We start from the raw sequence: 14605 nt of genomic DNA, 5'->3' as shown, positions 1-14605 counted from the left end.
ACATAACTAAATGATCAGATTTGATCTCCCAAGAAGTTGTGATGGATGCCAGGTTTGATTCCTCTATCAAGTGATTGCTAACAATGGACATTCGTGTTGATGACTATACTCTACTTCCAGTATCTAAAGCAATATGCCTTCTAATACCAACTGTTGGATGTGAGGGTGACCTGGTTGCGACATCTGTCACCCCATTGAGCATCAGGGTTGATTTGGCTGATCTGGCTGGGTAGATGAGTGTCACCTTCCTCCCTCACCGAACCGTGTGCATCCCTCCCAGTGTACCAAGGTCTCCAGTCTCTAGTCCTAGTTGTATGATAGACATGCTTCTCTGTTAGAACTTCCTGATATCAGCTGTTGAGGAACTTAAGTGGTAAGTAAAAACTGTGTTCCTGTGTTGCTTGTGTGCTTCCCATAGGCTGGTTCTTGTGGATATTATTACATGAGAATTGTAATCTGTATTGGAGGCTCCCTAGCCACAAATGAAAAAACATCCCTGCATGGCTACATCATAAACTCACTGCAAAGCAACCTGCAGCTTGTGTTGAAGCAGTCATTTTTAGGGCTGCTGAGCATGTGTTCAAAAAGTCTTCAGTAGTGTTTTTCAGTCATGTGGCAATCTGAAGCTGCTTCTGTAGTTATTTTGGAGTCAGTGAGGTCTATGCTGGGTGTACTGTGGATATTCCTTCTATTCTCTGCAATTCCCTATTTCCAGTATGTTGGCATTTCCACTTCTGGTAGGTAGACGGAGAAGACCTCTGGCTGCAAAGCTATACATTTCCCCTTTCTCCCTGATCACTTCCATTAATTATTGTTACTACTACTACTGCTACTACTACTACTTCTACTGTTGTTGTTGGGTTGTTGTAGGTTTTTTGGGCTATATGGCCATGTTCTAGAAGCATTCCCTCTTGAAGTTTCACATGCATCTATGACAAGCATCCTCAAAAGTTGTGAGAGTTGAGCCTGCTTGCCATAGATGCAGGTGAAACGTCAGGAGATAATGCTTCTAGAACATGGCCAGGAGCCCCCGGTGGTGCAGTGGGTTGAACCCCTGTGCCGGCAGGACCGAAGCCCGACAGATCACAGGTTCAAATCCGGGGAGAGGCGGATGAGCTCCCTCTATCAGCTCCAGCTCCTCATGCAGGGATATGAGAGAAGCCTCCCACAAGGATGATAAAACATCAAATCATCCGGGTGTCTCCTGGGCAACGTCCTTGCAGAAGGCCAATTCTCTCACACCAGAAGCGACTAGCAGTTTCTCAGGTTGCTCCTGACACAACAACAACAACAACAACAACAACAACAACAACAACAATAAAAACATGGATGGCCATATAGCCCAAAAAACCTATAACAACCCAGTGATTCCAGCCATGAAAGCCTTCGACAATACATTATTATTATTATTATTTTAATTTGAGTAACTTCACAGATGCATAGCTGAAACAAGCCAGATACAGACTTACCAGTTTAATTAAATGTTTTCTTTGCTTGCACGAGTGTTTTACAGAATTTCCTGCTCTTGAATGATTATGCCTCACTAAACAAGGTCAAAGTTTCCAAGTAAAAACTATATCACCCCTTTGAAGAATACACAAAATAAGAAAATGCTTTCATTGCAAATGCTTATTTATGTTTCAATTAATATTTAAGTGTTCATATGGATGATGTTTCAGTACGTGGAAAACATGGAAGTACAGATGTGCTGAGAACCTTTGACAAAATGAAAGGAGGATCTTGAGAGTTTGTAAACTCTTGGAATAGTTCAATTTTCACAGAAAAAACATAAAGAGGGCATGCAAAAAGACAGAGAATGTGCAATTTAAGAGGAGTTACACCTTTACAGCTGCAGTAAGCTAAATGTACTTTGAGCTTTCTCAAAGTGCTTTCACAAAGGTTTGGTGCAATAACAAGAAGGGTTGGGCAGTCCAAGCAGGACGGGTTTGAAGTGACAGAACCCATTTTAGGAATGGTTTGCCTTTGGTCTAGTTCAGAATAAATACATTTATATTTATATGAAATAAGTGTACTAGCATTAAGATATGGGATTTCCTATTAATGCACTCTCATTAATTACATGGTATCTTTAAATTGGAGAAATGTTTAATTATGGGAATATTCCATTTTATGGTAATAAAGATTTAATATCAAAGTTTAATTTCAACTGAGTTCTGCTGAGAACATTTACAAAGTGGTACTTTTAAAATGTCACAACCTCTGAGGATGCTTGCCACAGATACAGGCGAAATGTCAGGAGAGAATGCTTCTAGAACATGGCCATACAGTCCGAAAAACCTACAACAACCCAATGGGAACCTACCCCGTCACACGGATTCGAACCACAGACCTTCTGGTCAGCAAATTTTGCAACTTAGAGTTGTCATTAAAATAGTTCAAATGCAGTAGCATAATTCTTTTCCTCCTGCTATTGCATCTGAAGCTTGCAAAATATCTAGAGTTTTAATTAATAGGAGAACAAAATGATGGGTTAACTTTTCATTTTAGCAGATTGGAGGAGAGAGTAGAAAAATCTCCAATTATATACAAAGGAACTTACTTTTAGACGGCACAGGCAAATTGGAACGGACCACTTGCAATGAGTCTGCTTGCACACGAAGTAAATAGTTTTTCACCGTTTCATAATCCAAAGGTTTTCTGATAGCGATAACACCTGTTCTGTTATTAATAGCAAACACACCTGGAATACAGAACAATTTTAAGAACAGTTAGCATTTTAAAGTCAGGACTATGAATAAGACAACATGCATGTAATCTTAAAATCTATCACCTGCTTCGCAACCTAGTGCCATATTGTACTCAGTTCATTTAGAAATATAAATTGCTGGTTTGACTCCTTTGATCCAGATCAGGATTCTAGTGAGTCTAAACTCACTAGTAGTAATTAAGTAGTTATTAAGAATCCAGGCTATTGAATCAAGCTTTTTTTTAGTTTTAAAAATCGAGAAATCAACTAGGTATTTTTAAAAATCTCTGCTTTGGCCTTCAGTTCATCTATGAAAAGCGAAAAGTCATATAAAATAATGATAACATAGAACACGCTTCTTACTCAAACATTGTAAAAGGTGCTTCTTACTGAACGAGTTAGTAGTTGCTTCTTACATCTTTTTGCTTTGCAATATTCTAGTAATATTCTTTTTTTGCTTTGTAATTTTCTAGAGGCAGACCTTTTTTGAGTCATTTTTAGTCGTTTTTGAGCAATCTGACTTATAAAAACTTCTTTTTACAAGTAAGCTACATGTTGTATATATATACTGGGGGGCATTGGGCGTAGAACTCTTTTCCATATTCTGCTTTTGCAATCTGAATTTGCTCTCCAGCTATTATAATCTTTCAGTGAAAAATTCTCTTCAACTTTTAGAATGAAAACATTTTGTCTTTTCCATAATGGAATGATCAACATAAATACCATATTTTGATTTACACTGAAAAAATAGAATAGGATAACATGTCTGTGTGAAATCATTGCAATCCTAATACAATGTATGCTCCCACAAAAGACCTGGTCATGGCTTGGTATTGAATTTTGCTATGCTTATATTGGAAACCGCTTTGAGTCCCCCCAGGGTTTTTTTTTCTGTGTCAGGAGTGATTTTGAGAAACTACAAGTTGCTTCTGGTGTGAGAGAATTGGCTGTCTGCAAGGACGTTGCTCAAGGGATGTTCAGATGTTTGATGTTTTACCATCCTTGTGGGAGGTTTCTCTCATGTCCCCACATGAGGAGATGGAGCTGACAGAGGGAGCTCAACCTGCTCTCCCTGGATTTGAACTGCTCACCTGTTGGTCAGCAGTCCTGCCAGCACAAGGGTTTAACCCACTGTGCCACCAGGGGCTCCCCCCCCCCCCAGGGGTGAGAAAGGAGGTAAATAAATACAGGAAATAAATAAGTAAATATCATCCTTCCCTGAATACTATTGGCAGTCTTAGGTGGAATAGTTTTTTTGAATAAATATATTAGTGTTGATTCCTTATTTAACATTTAATTCTATAGGCATACTTTAGTTTGGGACTGCAAATAGGGTTTTTGGCACCTGTTTAAAGTAAGCTAAAAATCATTATCTATATTTCTTCATTTTAAAGGGGTGTAATAATTCTTACAATAACCACAATAACTAGGTAATTTAGCTCTCATTTCATTGTTATCGACATGGTTTTGTTCTGTTTCTATTTGCCTTTGGTATTCAAATATAATGTTGGAGAAGCAAACCTTATGGCATATTTGCACTGCAGTTATGTATATTCATGTATAAGAAGACTTCATGTATAAGTTAAGGGTGGTTTTGGAGGGCAAAATTAGGGATTTTGATATGACTCATAGATAAGTCAAGAGAGCGTCATCTCTAGAAGCGAGTCACTCTTAGCCATTTCCTGATCCACACATTCAAAAAGACAAGAAGTGGTGCCATGGTAAAGAGAGAATAGAGGGGATCAATGCTTCTTTTAGGGTCTCCATGGATGAACCAAGCTCTTGTCTTTCACAATTCAACTGAAAGGAGGGGATGGTGGCCAACCTTCCCTCCCTCTTGCTTTCCCTCTTTCTTTCTCTCCTTCCTTTCCTTTCTTTTTTTTCTTTCCTTCTCTCCATCCTTCCTTCCTTCAGTTCCTCTTCTCTTCCTTCCCCTCCTTTTCTTCCCCTTCCGCTTTCCCCACTTTCTTCCTCCTCTACCTATTATTGGACTGCAACTCCCAGCAGTCCTCCTGATGTATCTATCTATCTATCTATCTATCTATCTATCTATCTATCTATCTATCTATTTATCTATCTATCTACCTACCTACCTACCTACCTACCTATCTATCTCCATCTAATCTATCTATTTGGAGGATTGCTGGGAGTTGCAGTCCCGGAACAGGAAATTGGAAATATGCAGGGATTGGGATGCTCTTAAAGAAATCCAAGGAGAAGCAAGCTTGCAGCTTGGAAGCTATGCATTTGGATTATCCTTCTCTCCTAAAGGGCTAGGTCTAGGGGATGCTGGGAGATGTAGTCCAGAAGAGTGTGTCAATATGCTATTGTGTGTTTTGTTTGCCAGGGGAGTAGCTTTTGTGCATGCGCTATAGTAGCTTTTTGCTTTTTTGCCCTTTAAAGTCCCTTTCTCTGTGTTTTTCAGTTTTTTTATGAGTGATGGTCACTTGTTGGCCTGATAGGTGTATTGTGTTCAAATTTGGTGTCAATTCATCCAGTGGTATTTGAGTTATGTTAATCCCACAAATGAACATTACATTTTTATTTATATAGATATATAAGAGTCATGGTTACATGCCTCATGGATAGGAAAATTCTGTTTTTTGCATTGATTTTTGGACAAAAATGTCTATGCTTATATATAAGGATATAGGATATATTACTTTTTCATCTGTTCGAGTGTTAATAGTATAACCCAAAGAATCCTGGGAGCTATAGTGTGGTGAAGTCGTTGATGATTTTCTGTGAAACATATCTGACCCCCTTTAAAAGTCCATAGTTATATAGTTTCCCCTAATCATCAAAGTAGAGAATTGTGTGTTTGGTGCTGCATAAGAAACTGCATTTGAAAATTGTGTTGTCAAATTTATTTGGTTTATTCAAGGTTATTTTCTCTCCATAACTCTCCTGTAAAACTTTATTCCTTATTCAAGACCACATGTGACTTACCATTTTCATTTCCTGAAACAATAGAATAGACAATGGTCTGATTCAAGGCAGCAGCAGTTACCACAACAACTTGAGTTCCTTTGGGTGCACCTTCGCTCACAGGAGGGGGCCTGAAAAATTGGACAAAACAAATTGTTCCTGCTTACAGTCACGTTCTGAGTACTCTACTGATTGACTCAATATATATGACATTTTCTCCTTAACTGTGAGGCTGAAGAAGAAACTTGAAGCTATGAGTAACTATTTGTCATATAATTCTGGTATTTGGCTGACAAGAAATAAGGAAAAATTAAGCATACAAAACAAGGCAACAAACATTTCAGAACCATAGGATCATAGAATCATAGAGTTGGAAGAGACCTTGTGGGGCATCCAGTCCAACTTCCTGCCAAGAAGCATGGCAATCATGTTCAAAGCATTCCCCAACAGATGGCCATCCAGCCTCTGTTTAAAAGCCTCCATAGAAGGAGCCTCCACCACACTTCGGGGCAGAGAGTTCCACTGCTGAACAGTTCTCACAGTTAGGAAATTCTTCCTAATGTTCAGGTGGAATCTTCTTTCCTGTAGTTTGACGCCATTGCTCCGCATCCTAGTCTCCAGGGCAGCACAAAACAAGTTTTCTCCCGCCTCCCTATGACTTCCCCTCACATATTTATACATGGATATCATGTCTCCTCTCAGTATTCTCTTTTGCAGGTTAAACATGTCCAGCTCTTTAAGCTGCTCCTCATAGGGCATGTTCTCCAGACCCTTGAACATTTTAGCCACCCTTTTCTGGACACATTCCACCTTGTCAACATTTCTCTTCAATTGTGGTGCCCACAGTATTCCAGGTGTGGTCTAACCAAGGCAGAATAGAGGGGTAGCATGACTTCCCTGGATCTAGACACTATACTCCTATTCCATTGGCTTTTTAGCGGTAGTATCACATTGTTGGTTCACAATTCACAATTAACTTGTTGTCCACAAGGACTCCAAGATCTTTTTCACACATACTGCTGTCGATCCAGGCACTGTCCCCCATTCTGTATCCTTGCATTTCATTTTTTCTCCCTAAGTGGAGTATCTTGCATTTGTCCCCGCTGAACTTCATTTTGTTAGTTTTGGCCCCTCTCTCTAATCTGTTACGATCGTTTTGAATTCTGCTCCTGTCTTCTAGAGTATTGGCTATCCCTCCCAATTTGGCGTCATCTGCAGACTTGATGATCATGCCTTCTAATTTGATTCAAACATTAGAACAGTTGTATCTGTGTAAATGTGCAGATGGACAGGAAGGGTGACAAGGGAATGATGTAAACATTTGGACCCTTCTCCCACAGGGATCCCTCAAATTGTATGGGAAAGGGACTGAAATGTTCACAGAGCTGCATTATTTATTTATTTGTTTATTAACTGCATTTCTATACTGCTTTTCTCATCCCTGAGGGGACTCAAGGCGGTTTACAACATAATAAATGGCAAATTCAATGCCTCACATATATACAAAAATATATATACAATATATATATATATATATATATATATATATATACACACACACACACACACACACACACACACACACACACACAAATATCACATATCCAAATCAATAACATATAACTGTAGAAAATAACCATTAAAACCATAAAAAACATCAAGCATAGACATAAGCATGAAACATATTATTGCTACAATTAACAAAGTAGACATAAGCTCCCCGACCTTGTACTGGAAAATTTGAGTGGCCAATGTGGTGCTGATTCAATAATTTACCTCTAAGATGATTTTCATCTTTTCTAAAATCTTTTAGAAGAAAAGATGTCAGCATGAAAAAGGGGGGTGGGTGGAAAGAAACTGGATATAACTTGCTCAAAGAAGGAAGCACTATGCTACAAACAATAATTTAGCTTCCAGCTTGTTTTCCTTTCCCTTGCATGGCCATCTATTGTAGAAGCATACTGGCATTTTTTTCCTCCAAAAGTATCCTAGAGAAAGTTCCTGTTGTCAAGAAATAGCCACAAGGTTTTTGATAATAAATGTTATTTCTTGCACATCTGAACATAGAGCCCTTGGTCAATCCGATCAACTGGAAAGGATAAAGAAATGCTAAGCTAAGCTTCCCATTCTTCAGAACTCTGCAGGCCTTGATGCCTCTATAAATCTTTTTGAGTCAGGTTTATTCTCAAGTCTTGACTTTTTTTGTAAATGTCCATGGCACGCAGAGGTTATGCCATATCTCCTGCTTGATGTTTTAAGCCAGTTCACATTCTAATTTTTATATTACTCAGTTTCACTATCTGGAGACAGTGTTCTGAAAACATGAACATTAAGGGAATCGTTATGGCGAATACGATATCAGAGGCTAGACCAACAGTGTGGTCCTGTTTCTCTTTGAGGATGCAGCAAGATCCCTTCTGTCTCAAACAAAAATCCTAACTAGTTCTACAGTGTTGTCCTCATATTGCACTTCTACCCCACCTTATTGAAGGCCTAACGCTACCGTTCCATCCCCTATGAGCTCCTTCCCCCTCAAATATATCTTTCCCATTGCTATCTCATCCAGTTTTATCATTTTATGTCATGCATTGGGCCCGCCCACTGTGTTTGATTTTCCATTGATTTTCCATTATGTTATTTTGCACTGTTTATTTTACTTGAATGTTTTATTTATTTTATTGCGATGTTATTTTTGTTGTTCTGTATTTTATTTTGCTGTTATGTATTGCCGTGCTTGGCCTCATGTAAGCCGCTCCAAATCCCCTCTGGGGAGATGGTAGCAGGATATAAATAAAGATTATTATTATTGGGTTGTTGTAGGTTTTTCCAGGCTATATGGCCATGTTCTAGAGGCATTTTCTTCTGACGTTTCGCCTGCATCTATGGCAAGCATCCTCAGAGGTAGTGAGGTCTGTTGGAAGTAGGAAAATGGGTTTATATATCTGTGGAATGACCAGGATGGGACAAAGGACTTTTGTCTGCTGGAGCTAGGTGTGAATGTTTCAACTGACCACCTTGATTAGCATTTAATGGCTTGGAAGTGCCTGGGGGGAATCTTTTGTTGAGAGTGATTTGATGTGCCTGATTGTTTACTCTCTGTTGTTTTGCTGTGGTAATTTTTGAGTTTTTTAATACTGGTAGCCAGATTTTGTTCATTTTCATGGTTTCTTCCTTTCTGTTGAAATTGTCCACATGCTTGTGGATTTCAATGGCTTCTCTGTGTAGTCTGACCTGGTGGTTGTGAGAGTGATCCAGCATTTCTGTGTTCTCAAATAATATGCTGTGTCCAGGTTGGTTCATCAGGTGCTCTGCTATGGCTGACTTCTCTGGTTGAAGTAGTCTGCAGTGCCTTTCATGTTCCTTGATTTGTGTTTGGGCACTGCGTTTGGTGGTCCCTATGTAGACTTGTCCACAGCTGCATGGTATACTGTAGACTCCTGCAGAGGTGAGAAGATCCCTCTTGTCCTTTGCTAAACGTAGCATTTGTTGGATTTTCTTGGTGGGTCTGTAGGTGGTTTGTATGTTGTGTTTCCTCATCAGCTTCCCTATGGGGTCAGTGGTTCCCTTGATGTATGGCAAAAACACTTCCTCTGGGTGAATCTTCATCTTTACTCTCGTGGCTTGTTCTTGGTCTTGCAGCTCTTCTGATGTCTGAGGTGGAGTATCCATTGGCCTGTAGAGCCCAAAACCTACAACAACCCAGTGATTCCAGCCATGAAAGCCTTCGACAATACATTATTATTATTATTATTATTATTATTATTATTATTATTATTCCAAATGTCTATGGGGAAAACACCGAAAGGATGTAAAGGCAACAGCATTTCTCCCTTGTTGCTCATGACAACTGGTAGGGAGTCTCATGCTTCTGTTCTTGGAGATAATAATTTCCCCTTTGCAATAAAACACAGGTGCCCTTCAAGGGACAGAAAGAAAGCAGGAATCACATGGTTTGTTGAATGAAACTGAGATGTACAGAATGAATCTGAAGCTATGAAGATTCTCATTGGTACAGGGTTATCCTCATCAGGATTATCTAACACTTGAGAAACATGTCGTCAACCATTTTGTAATATTCCTTCTTGCTCTATGTCCACTTAAAATCCAGTTGAGCTTCTCTGAAAAGCATGGGAATGGGACGGAATACAATCCCATGACATTGTGATCTTCTGGATAGTATCCCTTTTTCCATGAAGAAGACAGGCTCTCCTAGAGGGCCTCTGAACAGACTAAGGAAGCTATGGTAAAACCTTCCCTAGGCTTCACTTGCACAATTACAGGCCAGGCTCCAATCTTTCATTTCTGGGCAAGGTGCTGGAGAGTGAGGTGGCTTCTTGACTCCAAGGCCTCATGAATGAATCAGATTATCTAGATCTGGTTTCAGGCCTGGTTATGGGATAGAGCCAGCTTTGGTTGCTTTAGTGGATGACCTACACAGAGAACTGGACAACAGGAGTGTGTCCCTGTTGGTTTTCCTGGACCTTTCAATGGCTTTCAATATTATTGACCATGGTATCCTTCTGAGTCACCTTTCTGGGATGGGGCTTGAAGATATTGTTCTTCAGCTCTGAAGGGTTATACCCAGAAAGTGGTGCTGCTGTATGAATCCCTGGCCATTGACCTGTGGGGTCCCTCAGAGCTCTGTGTTGTTTCCCATGCTTTTTATATATACACGAAACTGCTGTCATCAAGAGTTTTGGAGTGTGGTGCCATCTATACACAGATAACACTCAACTCTATTACTTCTTTCCACCTAATTCTAAGGAAGCAGATCCTGTGTTAAACCAGTGTTTAATAGCTGCAATTGTCTGGATGAGGGCAAATAAAGTTTAATCCAGATAAGACAGAGGTGATCTGGGATTAGGAATTCTGCTCATGTTAGATGGAGTTACACTCTCCATGAAAACACAGGTGCACAGTTTGGGAGTACTCTTGGATTCAGCTTTAATCTGGAGGCCCAGGTACAGTTAAAGCTAGTGCTCCAACTGCACTTGTTCCTGGAGAAGTTGTACCTGGCCACAGTGGTACATGCCTTGGTTGGACTACTGTAACGTGCTGGACTACTGTAATGTGCTCTACGTGGGTCTGCCTTTGAAAAGTGCTCAGAAATTACAATTGGTCCAAAGTTAACTGGGGCTGGGTAGAAGAAGTGGACAACTGTTGCAGCTTCTCCACCGACTGCCAACACATTCCTGGGCACAATTCAAAGTGCTGTTTTTTGACCTACAAAGCCCTATACAGCTCAGGTCCAAGTTATCTATGAACCTAGTAGGGATTTACAATTGACTAGGGAGGGACTTCTCTCTATCGCACCATGCACTTAGGTGCACTTGGTGGGAACAAGGGAGAGGGCCTTTTTGGTGGTCTTGGCCTTTGTAAGCCGCATCGAATCCTTCGGGAGATTTTGCGGGGTATAAATAAAGTTAATAATAATAATAATAATAATAATAATAAATAAAGATAATAATAATAATAATAACAACCAAGACTCCAAAACAGAATCCCAGCAAATGTTCTTTTGGTTTGTAGCAACTGCTCCTTGGGAATGGGTGGTTTTTCACTTCTTATGTAGACCTTTTTGTATCATGAATACAAAATAGTTACAAATGTGTAACTCCGAATGATGACTTCATAACTGCCTATCAAGACCCTCACCCTTCTTTTGATCTCAACCTAGTTTTACCTATTTTTTAAGTATCCTATTGTAACTCCTATTCTGACATGGCTGAATTTTATGACTTGAGAAATCAGTATCAACTAGGAAGCTGGTTTTGCATTCAAAATGGGCAAACTTGAAGGAACTGCATGAGAAACATCCCAATTCTTGTTCTTTATAACCTTACAGCAATTGGTTGCCATTGATTTCACTTCCTTGAATGAACTAATGCAATCACAATCAAAGAGCAAAGCATCAGTTTAATGAAAATGTACTGCTGGCCCATTAAGATTTTTTTCCAAATGCATATGAGCAAATTCATTAAAAACTTCAGCATTTAATTTGTGGTTGCCCCTCCCCCCCCCATATAGTTTACATGCAAAAATACATATGTCTCCCTATTCCCACCAAAGTTGTTATTAAATGACAAACTTATTTAGTTATTCACCATAGATATTTGTACATAACTTGTTTTCATGTATTAGTCAATGATAGGTTTGGGATTCAAAATTATGTATTTTATTTGACCTGTGTATGTGCCAAGGGTCATTCTGTGTAGATAGAAAAGGCCAGAACCACTTCAGGGGATCAGTTACCCAGGCATTCAAAATGGCCAATAGAGTACTTATACTGGGCCATAGATAAGTTAACCCAAGATTTTGAGTCAATTTTTGACTAAAATTTCTAGATTTATACATGAGACTATACCGCAATCGTATTTAAAATATTAGATTATTTGACAAAATGGTAGCAAGACAATGATGTTGCCTCTGGGGTTCTGTAATGCCTGTGCCCCATCCTTTGACAGCATGGATTAGGAATATACATCTACAAAAATAAAGCCAATACATGTAGAGTTCCATGCAGTCCGGTACCTTCAGTGTCAGGAGTCTGATAATTGGCCCAATATTAGATATTCCTGCTTGCAGTGGTTCATTTGTATACAAATGAGGAAAAGACAATTCAGTTTTGACTCCAAACTTAAGTACTGGGAGATTTCCAGCGACCATGGATTGTCATGCCCCATATTATTAAATTGTGATGATATGAACAGAAAAGCTGCCAGTTAATAATATGGAGCATGATTCATATTTACCACCAGTTAATAATATGAAGCATGATTATCCATGTTTTTTCATATCCATGGTTCTCTTTGAAATCGGAAGAGTTGCTCCCTCATAAATAATCCACTCCACTGCTATCTCACCTCCTGTTTTTATCCTTAGTATTTTATTCTGGACATGTGGCCCACTCATTGCTTTGTTTTATGAATGATTTTATTGTAATTTTTTATAGTTTATGTTTTATGTTATTCATTATGTTGTTATTTATGTTTTTGATTTCATTTATTGCATTGCGTTGGTGGACTTGGCCTCATGTAAGCCGCCCCGAGTCCCCATTGGGGAGATGGTGGCAGGTTATAAATAAAGATGATGATGATGATGATGATTATCTTAAATGGCCTTATTGGAGCTCAATTTCAGATATTTATTTTAGCTGGAGATGTCAGTTATTTTTCTAGAGATGATATGGTTCAAAAATATACAGTTGTTGTTGTTCATTTGTTCAGTCGTCTCCGACTCTTCGTGACCTCATGGACCAGCCCACGCCAGAGCTCCCTGTCGGCCGTCACCACCCCCAGCTCCTTCAAGGTCAGTCCAGTCACTTCAAGGATGCCATCCATCCATCTTGCCCTTGGTCGGCCCCTCTTCCTTTTGCCTTCCACTTTCCCCAGCATAATTGTCTTTTCTAGGCTTTCCTGTCTCCTCATGATGTGGCCACACAGTAGCGAGACATAAATTGAATACACAAATATAAACTCAATGTCCTCCATTTTATATCTCAGGGAATTGACAGAATCCACTGGTTACTCTCTAAAAATAATTCAGTTAGATATTTTTTATCAGTCCTTCAGAAAATGCAAGGAATACTTGCATGGAGAGAACAACATCCACCATGTGGATTGATACTTCTCTAATATAAGTAATCTGCTGTGCTAAGGAGGAACACTGCAGTATGCCATAAAATGAGAAGTCAATCCTACCTCTATGCCTATTTTCCCACTGTGCATCTAATTGTGAAAATGACTTTGCTACAAAGTTTAGTTAACATATTTTAATATATATATGATCTGCATGCTTTTTTCTGCTTCCATTTGACATGGCACTTAAATAAAACATTTTCTCTATCCAAAAGCTGTTTAAATTTTCCTCTTCCCAGTGCTATAATACTTGCTAAATACATTCAATAGTACCATGTGTCTCTCACTATGTCCCCTCTGCCTACACTTCTCATATTGGTTCATGAAGTTTTGACCTTTTCAGTGGTATTTACCTCTAAAAAAGATGACAAGACAGTTTAGGTATTATTACCATGAACGACTGACATGACCTATTATCCTCAAACATAAATGTCAAACTTCATTCTGATGGGCTTAATGTCATCAGGTGCAATGCATCCCCATATAGTTCTTGCTATGATTCATGATGAAACCTAGGTGTTGATTTCTTAAGATATTTTCATAAAAGAAGGCAAAGGCATGGGGTATTCTTGAGTTATCTTTTTGAGTTAAATATAATGATATGATCATGCATGCCATATGCCAGCAAATATGGAAAACACAAGAATGGCCATCAGACTGGGAAAAAAATCAACTTATATCCCCATACCAAAAAAGAGAAATGCTAAAGACTGCTCAGACTTTCATACAGTGGCCCTTATTTCTCATGCCAGTAAGGTAATGCTCAAGATCCTGCAAGGAAGACTCCAGCAATACATGGAGTGAGAGTTGCCAGATGTACAAGCTGGGTTTAGAAAAGACAGAGGAATGAGAGACCAAATTGCCAATATCCGCTGGATAATGGAGAAAGGTAGGGAGTTTCAGAAAAACATCTATTTCTGTTTTATTGACTATTCTAAAGCCTTTGACTGTATGGATCATAATAAATTGTGGCAAGTTCTTGGTGATACGGGCATAACAAATCACCTTGTCTGTCTCCTGAGGAATCTGTATAAGGACCAAGTAGCAACAGTAAGAACTGACCATGGAACAACAGACTGGTTCAAGATTGGGAAAGGCATACGGCAGGGTGGTATATTCTCCCCCAACCTATTCAACTTGTATGCAGAACACATCATGCAATGTGCAGGGCTTGACAAATGCAAGGCTGGGGTTAAAATTGTTGGAAGAAACATTAACAACATTAGATATGCAGATGATACCACTTTGATGGCCGAAAGCGAGGAGGAGCTGAGGAGCCTTCTAATCAAGGTGAAAGAAGAAAGTGCCAAAGCTGGGTTGCAGCTAAACATAA

General features: G+C 39.3%; 1 protein-coding gene across 6 annotated transcripts in view; it reads right to left on the bottom strand.

Moving 5' to 3' along the window:
• PCDH15 (protocadherin related 15) overlaps positions 1 to 14605 on the bottom strand; it is a 1134710-nt gene that overhangs the window by 123486 nt on the left and 996619 nt on the right. For all 6 annotated transcript variants that reach the window (XM_067465706.1, XM_067465711.1, XM_067465710.1 and 3 more), the window contains 2 exons: positions 5657 to 5766; positions 2561 to 2701 (listed from right to left, as the gene is read on the bottom strand). In XM_067465706.1, the coding sequence (XP_067321807.1) occupies positions 2561 to 2701; positions 5657 to 5766 (251 nt within the window). The remainder of the gene's footprint in view (positions 1 to 2560; positions 2702 to 5656; positions 5767 to 14605) is intronic.

The sequence above is a fragment of the Anolis sagrei genome, chromosome 3 (genome assembly GCF_037176765.1).
Source record: "Anolis sagrei isolate rAnoSag1 chromosome 3, rAnoSag1.mat, whole genome shotgun sequence".
Lineage (NCBI taxonomy): Eukaryota > Metazoa > Chordata > Lepidosauria > Squamata > Dactyloidae > Anolis > Anolis sagrei.
Note: the sequence above shows the minus strand (reverse complement) of the source record. Positions and strands in the feature narration are given on the sequence as shown.